The sequence below is a fragment of the Staurois parvus genome, unplaced genomic scaffold (genome assembly GCF_062004578.1).
Source record: "Staurois parvus isolate SC_StPar_1 unplaced genomic scaffold, SC_StPar_1.0 ptg000392l, whole genome shotgun sequence".
Classification (NCBI taxonomy): Eukaryota; Metazoa; Chordata; class Amphibia; order Anura; family Ranidae; genus Staurois; species Staurois parvus.
The window spans coordinates 5,652,452-5,675,118 of record NW_028318188.1 but is presented as its reverse complement, the minus strand read 5'-3'; the positions used below and the strand labels follow the sequence as shown (position 1 = coordinate 5,675,118).

General features: G+C 41.9%; 1 protein-coding gene across 4 annotated transcripts in view; it reads left to right on the top strand.

Annotated features, from left to right (window-relative positions):
• Positions 1 to 22,667, top strand: part of ARHGEF28 (Rho guanine nucleotide exchange factor 28) — a 305,207-nt gene that overhangs the window by 179,203 nt on the left and 103,337 nt on the right. For all 4 annotated transcript variants that reach the window (XM_089686171.1, XM_089686172.1, XM_089686173.1 and 1 more), the window contains 2 exons: positions 7,520 to 7,712; positions 8,449 to 8,560. In XM_089686171.1, the coding sequence (XP_089542297.1) occupies positions 7,520 to 7,712; positions 8,449 to 8,560 (305 nt within the window). The remainder of the gene's footprint in view (positions 1 to 7,519; positions 7,713 to 8,448; positions 8,561 to 22,667) is intronic.

The following is a 22,667-nucleotide window of genomic DNA, read 5'->3' as shown; positions in this document are numbered from 1 at the left end:
ACAGATGCCGGTGCCAGGGAGAGAAGACCTCCGGTGAAACCAGCGGTGGTGAGGACACCGCTGGACCGAGGGACAGGTAAGTGACTGTATTTTAAAAGTCAGCGGCTACAGTTTTTGTATCTGCTGACTTTATTTTTATTTTTTCACCTGGAACTCCACTTTAATATATGTAGAAAAAAGAAAGATACAAAATTAAAGTAGAAAAAATGGTGAGTCAGTATTATCGATTTAATAGTTTATCTAGGATGCGTCATAAGGTTACACCTTTGCAATTTTGTGTCAACAGATATTGTAGCAAAACAAAAAAATTATTATTATACAGGATTTATATAGCGCCAACAGTTTGCGCAGTGCTTTACAACATAAGGGCAGACAGTACAATTACAATACAATTTAATAGAGTAGGAATCAGAGGGCCCTGCTTGTTTAGAGCGTACAATCTAAGAGACAACATAAGTAAGGGCAGACAGTACAATTACACATTATATATAAAAGTATGTATATAAAATTATATATGAAAAATTCCAAAATAGGACTGCGTAGGTGGCAAGAAATAAAATGTCTAAAAGCTCTGGTAGTGGATGCTGAGTTTACGTACACAAGAAGAAAAAAAAAGCTATAGAAAAGAGGCTTTTCTGAACCTGCTTAACCAGTAAATAAGAAATATAGACTTGTTTAAATAATGTAGCATAGCTGCAAGTGTTTTTCAATTGAACACCTGCTCCTGGTGTTATGGTATCTGCAATGAATGATCACGATCTGCAGCCCTAATGACACTTGTCATTATTAATGCCTATAAGCTAACCCTTGCATTGCAAAATAGGCAACACCAGTTCAATATGCTGATGCATGGTGTCAGATCCTTTATCCTGAGGCATGTACAATATTAAAATTTTGACTTTTAGAAAATATGGCATTGACTCAATGCCTTGGAGCATCTAGCTATGCAAAATACAGCCTAAGCAGCTGACCGAAAGATGCCTCACATTGTAAGATGAGCTGGGAATGCACCTTGGTGATAACATTTCTCAAAGTCTCTTTTTGTAGAAAGCAATGTAGTAGTTGGCGCTAGTTCTTTCATGTGTCGGAAATTGTTTGACAACTTTACATGATTGATTGGGGTCCTTTAGATTAAAGAAACCATGTCAGATCTCCTGTTTCTGTGTAATATAAAAAGAGAAAAGCATTTCCTATTTTCTCCCAGAAATACTGGAGTTTTCTTGCACCCTTTCAGATTTACACCTTCAATCACCATGCTCTAGCTGCAATGGTGGATTAAATAGTTACATCTACTTCCAGTGATGGTTTTTGTTTAAATCCCAAGTCTAGATTTCTTTTTTTAAAACCAGAACTTTATTCATAACAACTTGATAAAAAAATAACGTTCTATAACAAGGAACATACATTCCACATGAATAATTATGCTACCAAAATAAGTATGGACTGTAAATTTCTTCTAGCATTGTTTCTGCTTCCTTGAGGCAGCCATTTTGCTGAACCCAGAGCCCCTGAGCAGCAGTAAATCTTTAAGCTGTAAGCAGGTTGGCCTATACACTTTTGGCACAGTGCCGAAAAATGGAGAGCAACGGAGCATGGGCAGAGCAGGGTGAGACAGTGTATAACTGAATTTTACACAGTATAGGCACTTATTTTAATGTTTTTACATAGCTATACCTGCAAACGGGGCCAACATAAAGTGATCTAGTAGGACTTAGTTTTCTGACTTTTGTTCCTCTTGAACTTAAAAGCTAGTTGCCAACCTCGACTAAAAACAAAACAAAACACGGCTCTCAGTGCAATACCCTGTCTCTGGCAGTGTCCCCTTCAAACTCAACCCGGTTTTCTTCCTGGGGTATAGGATTACAATCTTTTTTTTTTTTTTTTTTTTTTATATGGTTGAACTGGATGGACAATTGTCTTTTTTCAGCCAGACTAACTATGTAACATAGGGAAATAATAAATAAATAAACCAACCACAACAATGGATATAAATTCACATAAAAAGGCACTGAAATGCGTAAATGGGTATCAATGCACACATTTTTTTCATGAATTTTTAAGCATGTTTTGATGTGTACCCTTAAAGCCTAACTCCATGTTTTCGTGAACTTTAAATAGATTGTTTGGACCAAGCTGTATACTGTATGTAGCTTCAGCTACATGCAGTCTACAGTGTTGTGTTCTGGCAGTGGGATGGAAACTTTCTATCCCGCTTCCATTCACAGGAATCGTATTTTTGGAATGAATACAAAGCTCTCTGATTGCCTGTGGTGGAGATCATGATGTCATCTGTCCGCCTTTCCACCTCAGCCAGTCAGAGGAAGCCTCGTACGCATTCAGAAAATACAAAGCTTCCTGTGAATATCTATGCAGTGTTCAGCCCGACTCAAATTTGTTCCAGGAACAGGATGGGAAGTTCCACTGCCAGAACACAGCCCTGTATACTGTATGTAGCTGATACTACATACAGTTCATACATAGCTGCTGCATGAATTAGTCAAAGAAACAGTGTCTGGACCAGCTTGGTCCAAACTAATTACTTAAAGTTCACTAAAACCTGGAGTTAGGCTTTAAGTTTGGAGTAGACTGGGGAAGTGTTGATAACTCTGCCAGGATAGTATGGATGGCCTTGTCCAGTTTAGAGAAATGTCCCTCAATTTCTGTCTCCGTGCCAGGGAGTTGGTATACATTAAGGAATATGATGCTGCATATTGTGAGCCAGTTGTCTTTAGACAATGAACTAAAGTGACAAATTACACCACACACTGAAAGAAAAATCCATTATGATCAATTATAGAGCACAAACATATGAGCATCTTTACACATTCTAACTCAACCTAAATAAAACTAAAAACATATCACCTTCTTGTCACTATTCTGTTCTGTAAAGTTCAGACCCATCCAGGAAGCACATTGTAATAATTATAGTAAATGAATAGATACAAAATGAAATCCGTTTGGGGAATCTTGTAACCAAATTGTAACATGTGTGAACAAGATGAGACTCTTGCAGTTCCCCTGAAGCTAGATGTAGCTACTGTTGGGCATTTGTAAAACCTTTAGAAAGGCATTTGCAGGGTGCGGACGATTAGTCACGGTTACCTGAAGCACTTTGTTCTGTGACTGAACTTCACTCATTACTGTGACACAAATATGTCAGGGATTTACCTCCATGGTGACAGAAGTGACACCAGAGACAAGTCATTAGAAGAAAATTGCTTCTACACTAGTGTAAACTGCTTTCACGACAACATTTTGCTTCTCTTACAAGGTTTTTCAGCTGTGCTTCAGTTTCACGGCTTGCCAGTTGGTATTTAATTCACCAGCACACAATACAACGTTCTACAGCTGTCCTATAATGGGCGTGAATGCTGCGGTTTTATTTCCCACTCAAATTATTAAAAAAGAGCAACAAATCAGATTGTGTTTTTTTTTTTTTATGGAAAAACTAATGTGGCTGCTAAGGACAATGCCTGCCTCTTTGATTTGTTTTTCTAAGGTCCAGTTTTTTGAAATTTGCTTTTTACTTTTTCCCTACACTGTTACCAGTTCACCAAATTTGGCAACTGAATTTTATAATAAACTTAGCAACCCTAATCATTTCGATTATTGTTTCTCAACAAAGAAGCTAGGGGTACCGCTTGGGTTTTGTCAGTGTGCCACAAGCACAGGACTAAGGCTGACTATCAACACTGGGGGACCCCCACACTGTTTTTTTAAAAAAAATGTTTTAAAATCTGCAATTGTTTCATTTACTTTCTGCTGTCAGCGGTGAATTCCACTGACTGCAGGTGAGTCACTTAGTAATGGTTGTTAAGGACACCGTGACCGGCCGGTTCTTAACCAGCTATTGTGATTGTAAATACAGTGGATATAAAAAGTCTACACACCCCTGTTAAAATGTCAGGTTTCTGTGATGAAAAAAAATGAGACAAAGATAAATAATTTCAGAACTTTTTCCACCTTTTAATGTGACCTATAAACTGTACAACTTAATTGAAAAAGAAATTGAAATCTTTTAGGGGGGGAAAGTAAACATAAAAAACTAAAATAATGTAGTTGCATAAGTGGTTGCATCCTCTTATAACTGGGGATGTAGCTGTGTTCAGAATTAAGCAATCACATTCAAAATCATGTTAAATAGGAGTCATTACACACCTGCCATCATTTAAAGTGCCTCGGATTAACCCAAATAAAGTTCAGCTGTTCTAGTAGGTCTTACCTGACATTTTCTTAGTCGCATCCTACAGCAAAAGCCATGATCCGCAGAGAGCTTCCAAAGCATCAGAGGGATCATATTGTTAAAAGGTATTGGTCAGGAGAAGGGTACAAGAAAATTTCCAAGGAATTAGATATACTATGCAACACAGTGATGACAGTCATCAAGTGGAGAAAATATGGCTATCACGTACCTGGTGGTGGAGGCCAATGGAGAGAGGGCTTTCCTTGCGGCTAAGTTCCAGACTCCCCTGAGAGTGGGACAGTGGGAGTCAGGCCCAAAGTTGCACAGGTCGCCTGTAGGAGTGCTGGTCGGTGATCCACTCAGAAGCACAGCTGGTGCACGGAGATAGGTCTGCAGACAGGAGGCACCTGTGTGTGGTATGCAAGCCCTTCCGGGATTTGGATGTTTACTGGGTAGTCAGTTCAAGCCAAGGTCAGGTACCAGGTGGGAATCAGAGCGGACGTAGTCAGCTGGGAAAGCCGAGGCCATTCACAGAGGAGCGAGAGAGAGAGAGATTATCCGTAAGCCAAGCCAAGGTCAGATCAGGGGTAAATCAAAGTAGACAGGTCCAGCAGCAAGCCGAGTCGGTAACAGGAAATCACAAGTCCGAATCACAGGAACCAGGAACAGGGCACGGGGAGCTAGAGATCTTTGAGCAACCAGAGGAATTGATGAGCCTCCTTATAAAGGCCGTCTGGCACCAGACTGAAGCTGATGTGTACCTCTGCAGCCATGTAGAGTATTGGCAGAAATGCCAGATGTTCCAGAACCTCTGCCGTGGACAGGACCCTGACAATGGCGCAACAGTGACATTACCAAGAACTGGATGTCCTTCTAAAGTTGATGAAAATACGAGAAGAAAACTGGTCTGGGAGGCTGCCAAGAGGCCTATAGCAACATTAAAGGAGCTGCATGAATATCTGACAAGTACTGGCTGTGTGTTACATGTGACACCGATCTTTCGTATTCTTCATATGTCTGGGCTATGGAGTAGAGTGGCAAGACAGAAGCCTTTTCTTATAAAGAAAAACATCCAAGCCCGGCTAAATATTGCAAAAACACATCTGAAGTTTCCCAAAAGCATGTGGGAAAATGTGTTATGGTTTGATGAAACCAAGGTTGAACTTTTTTGGCCATAATTCCAAAAATGTTTGGTGCAAAAACATTGCACATCACCAAAAGAACACCATACCTACAGTGAAGCATGCTGGTGGCAGCAGCGTGGTGGCAGCATCATGCTTTGGGGCCTTTTTTTCAGCTGGAACTTGGGCCTTAGTCAAGGTAGAGGGAATTATGAACAGTTCAAAATACCAGTCAATATTGGCACAAAACCTTCATGCTTCTGCTAGAAAGCTGAACACGAAGAGGAACTTCATCTTTCAACATGACAATGACCCAAAGCATACATCCAAATCAACAAATGAATGGCTTCACCAGAAGAAGATTAAGATTTTGGAATGGGCCAGCCAGAGCCCAGATCTGAATCCGATCGAAAATCTGTGGGGTGATCTGAAGAGGGCTGTGCACAGGAGATGCTCTCGCAATCTGACAAATTTGGAGTGTTTTTGCAAGGAAGAGTGGGCAAATATTGCCAAGTCAAGATGTGCCATGCTGATGCTAATACTCAAAAAGACTGAGCGCTGTAATAAAATCAAAAGGTGCTTCAACAAAGTATTCGTTTAAGGGTGTGCAGACTTATACAACCATATTATTTTAGATTTTTATTTTTACTTTCCTCCACCTAAAAGATTTCATTCTGTTTTTCAATTGGGTTGTACAGTTTATAGGTCACACTAAAGGTGGAAAAGTTTCTGAAATTATATATCTTTGTCTCATTTTTTTACATCACAGAAACCTGACATTTTAACAGGGGTGTGTAGACTTTTTATATCCACTATATATGAATATAAATTTATTTTGTATCTTCAGCATTCGTTTTTTTAATTCTTTAATGCTATTCCAAATTCAATTCAAAAATATACATAATGAATGCTGAAGATACAAATCGAATATCAGAATTCGTTTTGTATCTTCGGCATTCACTTTGGATGTTTTGGAATGGAATTTAAAATAAAAGAAAAAAATAAAACAATGTGAGGGGTACCCCCCCCCCCAACCTATACCAGGCCCTTCGGGTTTGGTATGAATTTTGAAGGGAACCTCATGCTAAAATTAAAAAAAAAAATGGCATGGGGGGGTCCCCCCAAAATCCCTGCCAGGCCCTTAGGTCTGGCATAGATTTTATGGGGAAACCCGTGCCAAAATAAAAAAAAAATATGGCATGGGGTCCCTCTTAAAATCTATACCAGACCCTTATCCGAGCATGCAGCCCGGCAGGCCAGGAGAGGGGGGAGTGCGAGCGCCCCCTCCCCAGAACCATACCAGGCCACATGCCTTCAACATGGGGGGAGGTACTTTGAGGCAGGAGAGACCCCTCCCTCTCCCCAAAGAACCTTGTCCCCATGTTGATGGGGACAAGGACCTCTTCCCCCACAACCCTGGGCTGTGGTTGTTGATTTGGGGACAGGGGGGGAAGCCCCCTGAGAAAAAAAACAGCTCTGATCCTGACTCTGGCTCCCACCATCTGACAGCTCCGGTTCCCACCAAAGATAAATAAACAAAGGGACTTGGTCACCAGTGTCAGCGAGTGGTCCGGCCCCTTTGTTTACCGTCACTAGGCACCCATTGACTGACCTCTCTGTTACCCAGTGCCAATGGTAAATAAACAAAGGGGTGGGACCACATGCTGTAACTGGTGTGAACCGGAGCTGTCAGATGGTAGGAGCCAGCAACAAGAGCGAACCTGTTTGTTTCATCGTGGTTGATGTTGGATTTCCTGCAGAGGACTTTTTTTTTTCTTTTTCTTTTAATAAAGGACTTGTCAAAAACTGTCAAGGGTCTAGTATGGATTGGGGAGGGAGGGACCCCCACACTTTTTTTTTATTTTTTTTAATTTTTTTTTAATGTCAGCAATATTTTTTTATATTCTGCTGTCAGCAGGGATCCTGCTGACAGCAGGTAAGTCATGGTTGTTAAGGACCCTGCTCCTTAACAACTAGCGATTCTTCACAGTGAATTTGAAAGGAAAATAAATTAATTCAAATTCATTTACTTCAAATCCATTTGAAAAGTTTTGAATCTGGTCGAAAACATAAATGAAATTTAAACCAATTTTCTTAGGAATGCAACAAAATGAAAATAAAAACGAAACCAATGTTTTTGTTCTGCACATGTCTACCATATATTTTTTTGTGATTACATAATTACATTATGACGTTGAGCATCTCTTGTTTGCAGTTCCAGTTTAGATGGGCTTGATGCAGACAGTGAAGGAGAGGGGACATATAGCAGGTATGACAATTCTGGCTCTTCTGCTAAAGAGGACTCTTCTGGTCTTCTTGGGAACAGCGGTGATGAACTGGACTCCCCCGAGACTAATCCTGATTTCCAAATCAGACAAGTTGGAACTCTACCCTTCGCACAGAGTAAGGTATTGTCATTCACATCACATTCTTTGCCTTTGGGAGTTTTCATCCAAGAAGCAAAAACATTTTATGCCACATTAGCAGTAGGAACAAATGTAATGTTATCGAATAAAAGTATTTTAAGTTCTTTAGCTTCTGTAATATATCCAGGCAAATCAAGCAAGTTTGGACATATAGCTTTTCACCTTTTCTTTTTCTATCAAAGTATTTTCAGACCTTTATTGTGCTTACCAAGGTCCTGCTAGTGTATATTCATTTTTATTTTATGACCGCTGTCTGCAAACACAGACTGCATATATATTACATAAAAAAGCATCTCTGGCATTTTTTATGCTATCTTGTAATTTGCTTGTCGAGGTCACTGAGTGCATGCTTGTCTAAAGGTGAGGTTGGAGATGCCTTTGTTCACATAACACTGGTAAACATGTTTTCCTCCCTCCTTTTCTTCCTCTGCATGTCTACTTTCAGACAGTTGAGCTACTCATACTTTAGCATGGCAAGCTTTTGAAACCCCTAGACCTTTATGTCAGGCATATTTAAAAAAAAAGCATGACAGGATCTCAGTGCTCTGAATGCTTGCACATCCTGGTACAGGAAGCACTTCTGTGAGTCCACTTATTTAAATTTAGATAGGTAAGACAAACTGACATTTTTAATAATCCTTTTAAAACAAATATGAGCAAGTAATGCAATGGGTGTATACATTTTTGACCACAAAATAAAAACAATTATTTATTGCAGGACCCTTTGACCTCTGGTCTTAGATTCCGCTCTTACTCTTATTCGTCTCCAAAAAATTTTCTTGGGAAGCCTCGTTTAACCCGTGACCTTTCCATTGGTGACCCTGGGGATGGTGAGTATATATCACTAAGCGCTGCAGTGCTTGCAGTCCCTTTTTATTTGCAATGATGCATTTGTTTTGAAGTTAAAGGGCATCACCCCCTTCCAAAAATAGCGTTTATCAGCCCTTGGGTGTGATGGCTACATTCGTTTTCTTTTTTCAAGCTTTTCATATATTTTCACCTGGTGATCCTGGCAGTTACTCATTTCCAGTCCTAGAATGGCAACGCTTCCCTTTGTATAAGCACAACAGAAAAAAATCACAGAACCCTTCTCCTCTTCTCTGTAATATCTGTAACAACGAGAGAGCTAACTAAGAACTGATTGATAATAGCAAAGGCAGAGAGCACTGGAAGTTATTAACTGACAAGAGTTCTGACAAGATCAGCAAGTTTTTTTTTTTTTTTTTACTTATCAAGCAGATTTAATAAGATGATTTTAATTTTATATTTGTTGGGACAAAAAGCACCAAATTAGTCCATTTTGGGGATTTTTGGGATAAGATACACTTTATCTGTACATTATTTATGCTGTCAAAAGAAGATATGTTAGATGATCCCTCAATGTCCCTTATGGCATGTTTTGGGTGTACCAAAATGTGCCCTTAGTGGCCTCCAGTTTTGGTACCTTAAAAATGCTTCTGCAAATATTAGAAATAGCTCTTCTCTATACATTTGCCCCCACTCCACCAGGTCTGTACTTAACTTATCTGATGACTGTGGCCTCCTGTACTGCCTGCTTCTCAGCCCATAAATATCTAGTGCACGTCTGCCTGAGCACTAACGTCCCATAGACCTAAATAAAATACTGCTCACTGCTATACTGGTAGCTTCCATTCAAGTCTATGGTACTTTAATGTACAGGTAGCCTGGCACTTGATTTTTACAGACCAGGCTGCAGAAAGAGCAGGAGGTTGCAGTCATTGGACATGGTAAATACAGACCTGCTGCGGGGGGGGGCTAGGGAAGATTCTTTAACAAACACGTATGTGTACTTTGAGTTTCATGTCCCTTTGTAAATTAAGTTTGTCATGAGAGAACTTTGCAGGCTTCCACTGCTGACCTTTTCTTCTAAAAACGCTAGTTGCTTGTTGGTCAGGCCGACCCTCTTCGGTAATTTAAGTCACTGACCAGATAAGGATTTGAATATGCAGATGAGGATTTCTGACCTTTCTCAAAAGGCAGCTAACATTTTTAAAGAAGAGGTCAACTATGGTAGTCCTAATATTTATTTCACAACCTTGCTATTTCCAAAAGGTTTATGGGGGTTTAATCCACACAAAGCTGATATAATTTCTGTGTGGATGCTGAGAAATTGCACACTAAGACTCAAGCTCACCCATCTCCATGAGGGGAGTGACATTCACCTTAGGCATTTACCATTCTCTTTTATATGGTGAAAATGTAGCAGATATGGGAACCTCTTTTGGTGGATTCCTCTGTTGAAGTCTACTAGAGATGTAAAATGCCAGCAGATGAATGAACCTTTCATTGATGTCCCATAGCAGGAGTATTGGCTTTTTGGTAGATTGACTGTTTAAAGATAAAGTATAGTGTATTAGTAGTAAGTTAACATTTTGTATTATTTTGCAGTGTTCATTGTAAAGAAAAACTGCACGTTAATATAGTATTCTTTAACCTACCCCTCAGAGTCTTAAGCTGGTCATACATGGATTGAAATTTGGCCAGTTCAGCAGGGACCGGATGAATTTTTATCCATGTATGGGCAACCTGGTTGTACAGAAAAACCAGCTTGTTGGGTTTTCCTGATCAATCAATGCTATAGTTGGCAGCACTGAAGGCTTCTTGCCATCAGCATGCAATAGCTTAGTAGTGAATGCCCCATCCACCTCAAATGTGTTGAAGGGGGAATTGGATAATGTCTTTTTTTCCATTCAACCCACTAGTTGGAAAAAAATAATTAATGTATGGGCTGCCTTATACTCACCTGCCCATGGTCCTGCCATATCCCTGCACAGTTGCTGGATTTTTTCTGTGCATGCTCAGAGGACAAAAAAGACCAGCCCAAGAGGGTTTGCAGCAGCTCATGTGTATTGGACTGGTGGGTGTGTGTACAGGTAAGTACGTTGCTGCTGGGAAAGGACAAGTTGAAGGATAACTGTATGAAAGTACAAAGGTTATTTACTTTAACCATGGCAGCTGAATAGAATGGCAGGGGCCAAGCAAAGAGGAGTATGTGTTACTAGGGGGAGAGGCATTATAACAAACCTATTGGTTTTCTCTGCATGGGCAAAAGAGTTAAGTGATTTCTATTGTGACTGCCACATTTTAAGTGTTTGTTTTTCATATTTTTGGTAATATATTACATGTAGAGATTTGAAGATAAGACTGGAATCAGGGTATTAAGCTATTACCATTACTCAACTTAACATATTACCAGCTGTTAAGCGATCAGCCTCACAAAGGAGTACCTTATTTTCAATGAGTTGGCTATCTAATAGACTTGCATTGTGAGAAAGACCAGTAAAGCACAACTATTGAAAGCAGAGCTTGCATATGCAATGAGCTAGTATGGCAGCTGTAATGTAAAAATATGAATGATCAATAGAAATATAATTTTTAAAGGATTAACAAGCATCAAAAATGTTTAAAGTGTTACTAAACCCAGGACCCTGCTATCACTATATCTGGTCTCCCACAGTACACATAACATGGAAATGCAATCATTTTATTAAATATAAATTGCTAAATACCTTTTCCTATCAGAAGTTAGAGCAATCTTGTGACTTATATCAGTGAGCACTGGTTAGTCTTGTTAGAGTGGTTTTCATTCTCCTGTGATTGTCCCATGAGGCTGCATGAGCCCCGACCCTCTGTCTGGACAGTGCTGATTGGCCCATCGCATCCTCCAAAAAAAAAAATAACACCTCTCTAGCAATACTCACCAAACTGAGCATGTGCAGAGTGTTTCCTAGGGCTGTGTACTGTCAGCAGATGGATTGGTGACTGTGTAAGAAAGAGAGGATCAGAGAAGGCAGGATCAAAAATCCTTTTTTACATAATATGGAAGATTAACCCCTTAGGTTCCACATTGAGTATAACGAGCATGCTTTACTACATATACAGATTGATTTTACTGTTGTGGTTTAGTAACACTTTAATGTTGGCTAAAAAACATTTTTGATAGTGTTTATTGGGATGATGATGATGATAAGGCTTCATAAACTGTAGGCTTGGTGAATGCTTTACTGCCTGGACATTCAGATGCAAGGCTTCGAAAGTATGTTTTTTAAGCTTTTATTCCTGCTTGTAGATTCTGTGTTCAGCGTCAATGGTCGGTTACTACTTCAGGCACTTTCACTATCTAAATCAGTCTCTCTCCTTCACGCTGGTAGTAAGTACTGCAGTAGTGCCATGGGATACTAGACACGGGTCTGCTGCATGAGTCTAATATGCAAAGACAACCTGCGAACTGTCATCTGCTGAGGAACTACAAATTTCGATATGATTTAACAGCTAGCTGTTCCTACTGGAGTGGAAGGCCGCAGGTTGCCTCAGCTTTCTCTATGGACGCTGGAAGGAATTTATCATAACCATGTATAGTGTACTACATACTTACTCCCTTCTCTACATCCCACATACAGTCCCACCTATTCATATTTACTGAAGCTCCGTCTAACATGCTGGTTGTGTAGCTCCCCTTCTAGCCTTTGGCTGAATTAATTTTTTTATTCATGTTGGTGAAGGCGAGGTCAGCTGCTAAGGAGTGATGTCAGTCTGCAGAATGACACTACATGTAGAGAACTATAAAGGGTCTGATTAAACATGCAAATTCAGGGATGCATTTTCTTACAAAATAAAAAGTACACAATAAAGTACTCCATGTATGACTTAGTTTTACTATACTCTTAACTCCTGTTATTTCTCCCTCTCAGCTACTGATAAAGCTTAAGTCTGGACATGAGTTTTATTGCATAGTTACATTGGTCTGGCTTGTAGTCGCTGCTACTACAGTGATCACCACAATCTTCTTGCTCTTGTGCCAAGAGGTTTTACTTGACCAGAGGATCTCTCGCTCAGCACTGCCACCATTCACAAATGCCTTCTACTTTTTCAAAAAGTCTAAGGCATTCTCTGATTGGATGAGGTGAAGATTGTGACGTCACTGTCCTTCCTCTTTATTTCATTCAGTCAGAGAATGGATTGTATTTATTAAAAAACAAGGAATTTTTTGATTTGAGGGGGGTGTCTAGCAAACAACCCCCTGTGGTCACTGTGCAGAAGGGAAGCCGCTCAAGACCCAGAAGATGTTGGCGATCACTATAGTAGTGGCCACTACTACAGTGAATGTCCGCTTCCACAACGGTCCGTCAGATATGAGCTATGTATACTTATATTGGTCCAAGCTGGACCAATAGAGTTATGCAATAAAGATTATACCTAGACTTCAGTTTTAACTTTATTAAGTAAGGTAGTACAATAAAAAGCAGTTTCTTATAAAGTGCAGTAACCCTTAGAAACTATTCTTAACTGATTTCATAATAATAGATGAGGTTATATTGTTGCTATCAGTGTCTGTGGTTTGTATGTCACCACCCTTAAATGGACTACTTTACAGGATACCTATGCTGAGAGACGTATATAGCTGTTACTGTCCTCTGCTTCTGATTATCTGGCTGTAGCTGATCAAGCATAGAGCAGTGGTGGCGAACCCGTGGCACGCGTGCCACAGCCGGCACGCCGAGCCTTATCTGTGGGCACGCCAGGAGAATCCAGCGGCGCGCTGTCTTCCCGGCTGTAGTGTGCGTGACAGCCGGGTCCCAAGTGCGCATGCACAAGAAGCAGTGCTCCTTGTGAATGGTAAGGCGGTACCTGGGACACATGACAGATCCCAGAAGCCGCCGGACCAATCACAAAGCGCAGCGCTTCTCGCGCATGCGCACTGGGCATCCGGCTGTCCGACGAGCGCCCACACTACAGAAGCCGGGAAGACAGCGCGCGGCTGGATCGAGGAACAGGTAAGATAAAAAAAAAAAACTCTGCGGAAGTAAGAGCGGGTACCTGTCAAATTCAGGTACCCGCTCCCCCTCCCTCCCCAAAGGTCAGCAGTCATCCCTGTGCTGTGTCCCCAGTCTCTGGTCATCCCTGTGCTGTGTCCCCAGTCTCTGGTCATCCCTGTGCTGTGTCCCCAGTCTCTGGTCATCCCTGTGCTGTGTCCCCAGTCTCTGGTCATCCCTGTGCTGTGTCCCCAGTCTCTGGTCATCCCTGTGCTGTGTCCCCAGTCTCTGGTCATCCCTGTGCTGTGTCCCCAGTCTCTGGTCATCCCTGTGCTGTGTCCCCAGTCTCTGGTCATCCCTGTGCTGTGTCCCCAGTCTCTGGTCATCCCTGTGCTGTGTCCCCAGTCTCTGGTCATCCCTGTGCTGTGTCCCCAGTCTCTGGTCATCCCTGTGCTGTGTCCCCAGTCTCTGGTCATCCCTGTACTGTGTCCGCAGTCTCTGGTCATCCCTGTACTGTCCGCAGTTCTGGTCATCCCTGTACTGTGTCCGCAGTCTCTGGTCATCCCTGTACTGTGTCTGCAGTCTCTGGTCATCCCTGTACTGTGTCCGCAGTCTCTGGTCATCCCTGTACTGTGTCCGCAGTCTCTGGTCATCCCTGTACTGTGTCCGCAGTCTCTGGTCATCCCTGTACTGTGTCCGCAGTCTCTGGTCATCCCTGTGCTGTGTCCGCAGTCTCTGGTCATCCCTGTGCTGTGTCCGCAGTCTCTGGTCATCCCTGTGCTGTGTCCGCAGTCTCTGGTCATCCCTGTGCTGTGTCCGCAGTCTCTGGTCATCCCTGTACTGTCCGCAGTTCTGGTCATCCCTGTGCTGTGTCCGCAGGTTCTGGTCATCCCTGTGCTGTGTCCGCAGTCTCTGGTCATCCCTGTGCTGTGTCCCCAGTCTCTGGTCATCCCTGTGCTGTGTCCCCAGTCTCTGGTCATCCCTGTGCTGTGTCCCCAGTCTCTGGTCATCCCTGTGCTGTGTCCCCAGTCTCTGGTCATCCCTGTGCTGTGTCCCCAGTCTCTGGTCATCCCTGTGCTGTGTCCCCAGTCTCTGGTCATCCCTGTGCTGTGTCCCCAGTCTCTGGTCATCCCTGTACTGTGTCCGCAGTCTCTGGTCATCCCTGTACTGTCCGCAGTTCTGGTCATCCCTGTACTGTGTCCGCAGTCTCTGGTCATCCCTGTACTGTGTCCGCAGTCTCTGGTCATCCCTGTACTGTGTCCGCAGTCTCTGGTCATCCCTGTACTGTGTCCGCAGTCTCTGGTCATCCCTGTACTGTTAATTAGTTTGCACTACTGTACGAGTTGTTTTTTCTAAACCAAAAGCTCGATATTCAGGTTTCATTGCAGTGTTGGCACTTTGAAAGAAATAAGTTGGTTTTGGGTTGCAGTTTGGGCACTCGGGCTCAAAAAGGTTCGCCATCACTGGTCTAGAGACAGGAAAGGCTCCTGCCCCAAATTAATCCCTTTCCCCAACACAGTGGGTGTCTTTCCTGCCTTAAGCTGGCCATAACAGATTCCTGCAACCACATCTACAAGCCCTATTCCCCCCCTCCCCCCGATGGGCATTGTGTTCTGACAGCTGCACCTGAAAAATTTCCGACAAGTTCCTTCCTTGATCATCCTTTTGCTACCTTTTGCTAAGTGGGAGGACTTGCACACTGATCACAGTAGACATACAGATTAGACTATTTAATGATTCATGTCAGAAGTGGCCAGGAAACTAGCATTTTCCACAAGGAGGAGTTGTTAATGGCAGTCTACATGTTTCTATCAATACAGGTTTCCTTTAATGTGCACCTTTTTTATTTTATGTTTTGTGTTTTAAAGTACACATTAGATGGTTCTAATTCCTTCCATTAGTCTTTCTTACTATAACAGGTGGTGGGAACTTCTTCTCATAAACTTTTACAGGATAGAGGTATACTAAAAACATAAACATTTTATCAGTTTGCCATTTGATGTACTGCAAAATTCTTTATATATACTAAATGTTTTATCTGCATTTTTATCTGATTAGGTGTGCCTTAATGGGCTCTTCCAAAACAGAAAAAAATTGAAAATATTAACTCTGTTAACTGTAATACAGTATGTAAGAGCTGGGAAAATGTGGAATAGACTCACTCAAGAGCTAGTTCTGGCCAGCTCTGGACATTGTATTAAAAAGAGCTGGATGCATTCCTAAATGAACAAAACGCAGTATAACTGGATATGAACATTTAATGGTAATAACCAACAGGGATTGTTGATCCAAAGAATATCCACTTGCCTACAGGTAATCGGGAAGGAATTCTTTTCCCTCCCCTGCTGGAGCAAATTGGACCATGCATTAAAGGGTTTTTTTGCCTTCCTTTGGATGAACTGGTGGGTTTAGGATTCTGTATATGTGGGTTTTCTATTTATTTATTGTGTTTATTTATTTTTTTCTATTGGTTGAACTGTGAATGGAGTTGTGTTGTGTTTAAACCTGACTATGTAACTGGTCCAATGAGGGTGGTTTTGTTATTCTCGCTTTATTACAATTGCCCGCAAAGGACTTTAATTCTTTTTCTTCCTTATGTTTGTGAACATGAGTTGGTTGTCGAGAGACAGACCAAACCATCATTGCTTAGATCATTAATAAATGAAATCTAGTTGGACCTTTTGTGTAAAAAAAAAAAAAATAATACAATAAGAAACCCACATGGAGAAATGGTGTGTCCTATTCCATTTGTTAAACACGTTTATTATAGGTAATGACGTAAATGCATAGATTTTTAGATAAATCCATTGGTCACGGTGTTCTAAATCTGACCATAGATGGTTCTTTTTTTTTTCCATCCAAAAAACACAGCGGTTCCTATATCCAAGTGAAGTGGATGAGAGCTCCCAACCCTCCCCTCCCCTTCACCAGGACATTGTATTCTAACAGTGAGACCCATCACTGTCAGAATACACAAACTATATACACAGAATAAACAAAAATTTTCCAGCATGTCCCTTTTGACAGAAGTCGATCAAATGATTGACTTCTGTTGAGCAGGGACGGCCATACACTGATTGAAATTTGGCCAGTCCCCACTGAATCGGACAAATTTACGGTGGGAAAAGCAAACAAAACTCTAGGAGGCATCACTAGAGGGATCACCAGCAGAAGGAAGGAGGTCCTGGTTCCCCTATATAGATCTTTAGTTAGACCTTTTAAAATACGGTGTCCAGTTCTGGAGATCTCACTTACAAAAATATATCGCTGAGACAGAACGAGTTCAGAGATGGGCAACAAAAATGGTGACAGGACTGAGAGATAAAACATATCAGGCGAGGCTTCAGGAACTTAAAGTGATACTAAAACTTCCTTTTTTTTTATACTTACCTGCTCTGTGCAGTGATTTTGCACAGAGCAGCCCTGATCCTCTTATTTTTGGGTCCTGCCGACACTCATGGCTCCTCCCCCTTGAGCAGTGCCGCCAGGGAATGCGGTTTGCCCTGGGATAACCACTGCGTGCTTGTCCCTGAGCTGTTGCTCTATGCATCCATCTGACACATAGAGCTGTGGCTTGGCCCTGCCCCCCACTCTCTCCTCATTGGCTTACTGGCTGTAATTGACAGCAGGGAGAGCCAATGGGCTCCTGCTGCTGTTTCAGTCAATGAGGAGGAAAAATCCCCAGACAGAAGAGACTGTCCAAAATGTCTCTGGATCAGGAGGCTCAGTAAGGATTGGGAGGGGCTAAGGAGAGGGAGAGCTGTGTTCTGGGGGTTGGGAGGAAAGGGAGAGCTCAGTGTACTGGGAGGCTAGGGGTGGATGAAGCTCTGTTATGGCGGTGGGAGAAGGGGGGAGCTAAGTGGTGGGAGGACAATGAGGGTTAAGGTTTGTAGTGGATAAAGGGGGGTTCAGAGGGAGGAACACTGTACTGGAGGGGTGGGAGGAGGCTGAGCTCTATGTATTGGGGGTGGGAGGGAGCTCTGTGTAATTGGGGGACTAGGGGGTGATGGGAACTTGGTGCTGGGGGAGATGGAAGGAAGCGGACCTCTGCACTGGGAAGAGAATGAGGGGCAGTGAGGAATGCATACCTAGGGAGTGCAGAGGAGTGCAGGTACCGCAGCTCTACAGGTGCCAATGCAGATCAAGTCTAATGGCACACACAGATGTCAGTTTGTCTGATTACTCACAGTGGTGCCAGCACCTCACAGTGGTACCAGTGCTGAATCACTCCACTCCTCCTGCCTGCCCCATAGAAAAGCATTCTTAGTGATGCTGCAGCTACTGTTGCTTAGCTATTCAGTGCTGGTTTGCAGAGGTCACCCTCCTGCATAGGTCTCGCCCACATTGCGTCATGCTGCTATATGAATTTTCTGGCAGAAAGTGGGGCAGCTCAGCCACAGCAAAAATTTAAATGGGAGAGCCTGCCTGAAACTGTAAGGCCAACACTAAGAGAGGGGGTTTGTGTGGCAAAGGCCCCTGGACTCTATCAACGGGGAACGGAGGGGGATGCACTTTCCCATTTTCTCCCAGGGTGCCGGTTGACCATTTCTCAACACTTCATAGAATACATGAAGTTAAAAAACCTTGAGCCTTTATAACCATTTCAAAGTGGTTGTAAAGGTTCAACGTTATTTACCTTCATGCATTCCATGCATAAAGGTAAAAAACCTTCTGTATGCAGCAGTGCCCCCCAATTCTTACCTGAGCCCATCACGATCCATTGATGTGCACAACAGCCTCGGCTTTCGCGAGTCTTTGCCTTCTCATTGGCTGAGACAGTGCTGCTGTCAATCACTGCCAGTCAGCCAATGAGGAGGGGGGGGTGGGGCCAAGCCCCAGCTCCGTGTGTGAATGGACACATGGAGCAGTGGGTGCCCCCATAGCAAGCTGCTTGCTGTGGGGGCACCCAACAGAAAGGAGGAGTCAGGAGAGCCTGTGGGGGACCCGAGAAGAGGATCCAGGCTGCTCTGTGCAAAACCACTACACACAGCAGTTAAGTATAACATATTTGTTATTTTACAAAAAAAAAAAGAGAGCCTTTAATATCCCTTTAATATGTAAAGTCGAGTGTCAAAAAGGGAAAGGGGAGACATGATTAAAACCTTTATGTACATCTAAGGGGTGAATAAAGTTCAAGAGGGCAGTATTTCCAACATGAAGTCAAGATCAAGAACACAGGGACATGACCTTAAACTAGCAGGAGGAAAGTTCAAAAGTATTATATTCCAGAAAAAGTAGTTGATGCTTGAAAAAGACTTCCAGCAGACGCAGTGAGTCAGTCTACAGTAAGTGGGTTCAAACATGCTTGGGACAAACATAGATCTAGACAAAAAAAAAAAACTTGAAAAAGAAAATGGGGCACACTCAATAGACCACTTGGTATTTTTTGCCAGCAATTATCTGTGTTTCTGTTTTGATCAGTCTATGGCCAGCTTAAAAAGCCCAGAGTCTCTTGGTTACAGAACCCTTTTAATTCCTAAAAAGGGAGAAAGAACTGCCACTGTCAAAACTTTGTGAAGTACAGTGTATATCAATACTGCTCAAGGATAATATTACACAGCTAGAAATATGACCCAAGTAAATTATGTACCGGGTGGGAATGGGAAAAAAAGGACCCCAAAACAAGCTGTCCACAAAATTGTACAAGTATAAAAAGTGAATAAAAAAATAATAGACCACAACAAACAAAATAAAGAAATCATGAAAATCCATGTATTGCAATTGCTATGGTGTAGAAACAATTTTTACTCCTCGCTTTGCACTTTGACTTTCCAGTGAGGATAAGGTATGAATGTAAACTGAACCTTCATATGAGGATTAAGTAATAATGCACCTCAAAGTGCTAGTCTCACATTTCATGCTCATCTTTTTTATTGATGATAATCCTGCTACTGGATTGTCACTGGGCTTGCTACTCACCAGTTCCTGTCCTCTGAATATTACTTCTTCTCCGTCCCCGCTCCTGATCTCTCCTAAGAGCTTTGTTGCCAAGATCTCATGACTGGTCTTATACAATTGAGAGCTGCTTACTGACAATAAAAAGAAAAGCACTTAAAAATTGGATTATTTAAACAATGTAACAAATTGTGCTTGTATAGCAGGAACATATCAAGCAACGTTCTCTGATTGTATAAGTCACACTTGATGCCAAGCAATTCATAGCATGATTATAGAGCACAGGTGGCATGGCATTGGCACAGGGGACAGTAAAAAGAACAAACACTTCAAAACGAGGAATGACAATGACCTGTTTCAGAGGATGCTAATTATGTGGTATTCACAAAGCAGTTAGGAATTATAATAAATGATGGAAAAATAGTAAAAAACTAAAATGAGTGTATTAAACAACATGACAGATATTAATCTAATATACTTCACAACAGGTTTAATGGATTGACACATGAAAACGATCCCCCTCAACACTGCTGTGCTTTAAAATCATGCAGTAGCTTTTTTCAAAGCCGTATGACCATACTTTCTAAACTGACCCCTAATTACTTTAAAACTAACCTTGGTGAACTGGAAAAAAGTATTATTTCTATGTTTACTTCCTTTTAGCTGTTATAATATATAAAAATGTACACAACTGTTGCTATAAAAACCACCGAAAGAAAGGTTTCACAAAAATAACGTCTTACATTAACTTTGCACCGTATGTATTGTACATTTATGTTATGTCATAAAGGAGAAAAAAAAGCTTGGTGTGCTGTATGTGATCATTTCTCTGCTGTATATCCGTGCAGTCATAGTAAATTAACATTTTTTAGACTCAGCAGGGTTAAAAACATTGGAAAGGGAATATTCCTTTAAAGTGTATGTCCACCTTTGCAGTCAAATTTGAGAGACCCTCGCTATATGTATGTTACTTGCTCCTATTATTATTACACAGGATTTATGTCATCAAGTACTTATTGATATCTGGGATACAATGAAAAAAAAAGGATATACTACAACCATTAAAGGGTAAGTTCACCTTTTGTAACATGTTACACCCATATTCAGGGTGTAACATGTTACAGATGCAGCTGCCCCCCCCATCTTCCATTTTGACAATGAGCAGGGTAACTTCTCCTCCCGTTCACTGTCGCCATTTAAGAAAAACATGGGCAGGCGTGGCTCTGCCTGCCCGGCTGCATCATTCATTCACCAAGTTCTGTGAGTGTGAAAAGTACAAGTACCGGCTGTCTGCTTGTAGTTCTCAATAAACTACCAAGGCGCTGTTGAGTGCTTAAGGTAGTTCATTGAGTCAGTGTATAACTCCCTACCTGTACGAGGTACGAGCAGACAGCTTACACAGACTGAAGCTGCATAGCTCCCGCGATCTGCTGATCACCTTGCTTTGCAGGCACATAGTTAAAGAAAAAAAAAATGCACATTTTTTTTTACCTGCAAAAAAGATGTGCATTTATTAAAAAGGTGAATTTATTCTTTAAAAAAAGGTTGTCCTACATGATAATGATTTTAGAATGTGGTGGCAAGTAAAATGATTTAGTAAGATCTGGCATTTGGCTAATGAGTATAGAGAAAATGATAACTTAGCAAGGTTCAAAACTTTTATAATTGGTAAGGGGAGGTATATTGGAAGGCAAGCACTTACTGATAGAAGCTGACATACAGAGGTCTCAGCAGGGAGATCAAAAGTGTGCGTACGGGGCTGCTGTGTGGAAGCTGGCTTTAAGCACAACAAGGACCCTGCTGGTTCTGAGTTAGATGCATATATATTATATATTTTATTATCCTAATGTTTCTGCAAAAGTGGAAATACACTTTAAGGGGTCTAGGGTCAAGAGAATGTATTTTTTTTTTTTTTGAGTACTGAACACAGTGCTCACAAAGCTATTATTATTCAGTTTAGTTTTAATTTTTAATGATTTGAAGTATTTAAAAGTATTGTGTTATGGAATATAATACAGAATATTTGAGAGTAAATGGTAGTGGTTGTTGTCCTGATAAAGACGTGATCTCCATTTGAAATGTGTTGGGAAAAGATCCTGTCTAGTTTTTCTGTTCAGTGTCATGCCAAATGTGCTCCACCATTGTGCTGTGAACGGCTGGCACGCAGTGTGATATGAACCATAAGGGACAGCTGGTCGATGTGCCTGCCACGCAAGGTGTTATCTTGCAGTTTCAGTTTGTTACATTGTTTTGGTCGAGACCTGTAACCAAGAGGATTAGGACATTTTAGAAGATGAAGTAACCACCACCCTTGGTTATTTAATGGTAATATATAATATAACTTGAGACACAATTGAAAGTGGTAATGTCTGTCAGTTTTTTTTTCTCTTTCTGGCCTCTCTAATGCAGAAGTAAAGAAGACGCAACCTGATGCTGTAATCTAGCTCTTGTTTTTTAATATAATTTATCTTTATTTTTATTAGGCTTAACTTGATTTGGCTTAAAAAGTGCCTAACAGTGCTGAAGGTCAGGCAACTTGTGGAGCCTTAAGTTACCTGTGTTAGCGCTCATATCAATCCCATTGTGTAGCCTCATGGATCTTAAGCCCAGGCAGTACACAGGGCTCTTTGACTTCTCTCTCTCCTCTCCATATATAGATTAAAGCAGTTGTAAAGCCTCTTTTTTCTCTTAAAATAATAAACATGCTATACTTACCTGCTGTATGCAGAGGTCACTGCTATGGGGGCAAGGGGGGGCAGAGGACACTACTGGGAGGGGGAGGTGATGTGCAGAGGACACTGCTATGGTCAGGGCCACCCCAATAGTAGTGTCCTCTACCATCCTTCACATCACTCCCCTCTCCAGTAGTGTCCCCTGCCCCCCCTTTCCCCCATAGCAGTGACCTCTGGCTCCCCCCCCCCCCCAGCAATGTCCTCGGCCCCCCTTTCACCCATAGCAGTGATCTCTAGCACCCCCCTTCCCTGGAGGGGCCAGATAGCAAAAAGGAGGAATAAGGATGGGAGGGGCAGCGGGGGGCGTTTACTAGAACCGATTCTCCTGGATTTTCCTCCTGCAGGAGCTGTACGTTGGTGGGAGGGCGAGGAGGAGATGCTAGCTTTCAGTTGCTCCTGGAGGACAATAAAGGGGATCGTCGGAAGGAAGGTATTTTAAAAATATGAACTCCCAGCAAATGGCTGGGGATCGGGATTTTTCTGCCTGGTGCCTGGCTGCTTCAGGAGGAAAATACAGGGAATTGGTTCTACTAAAC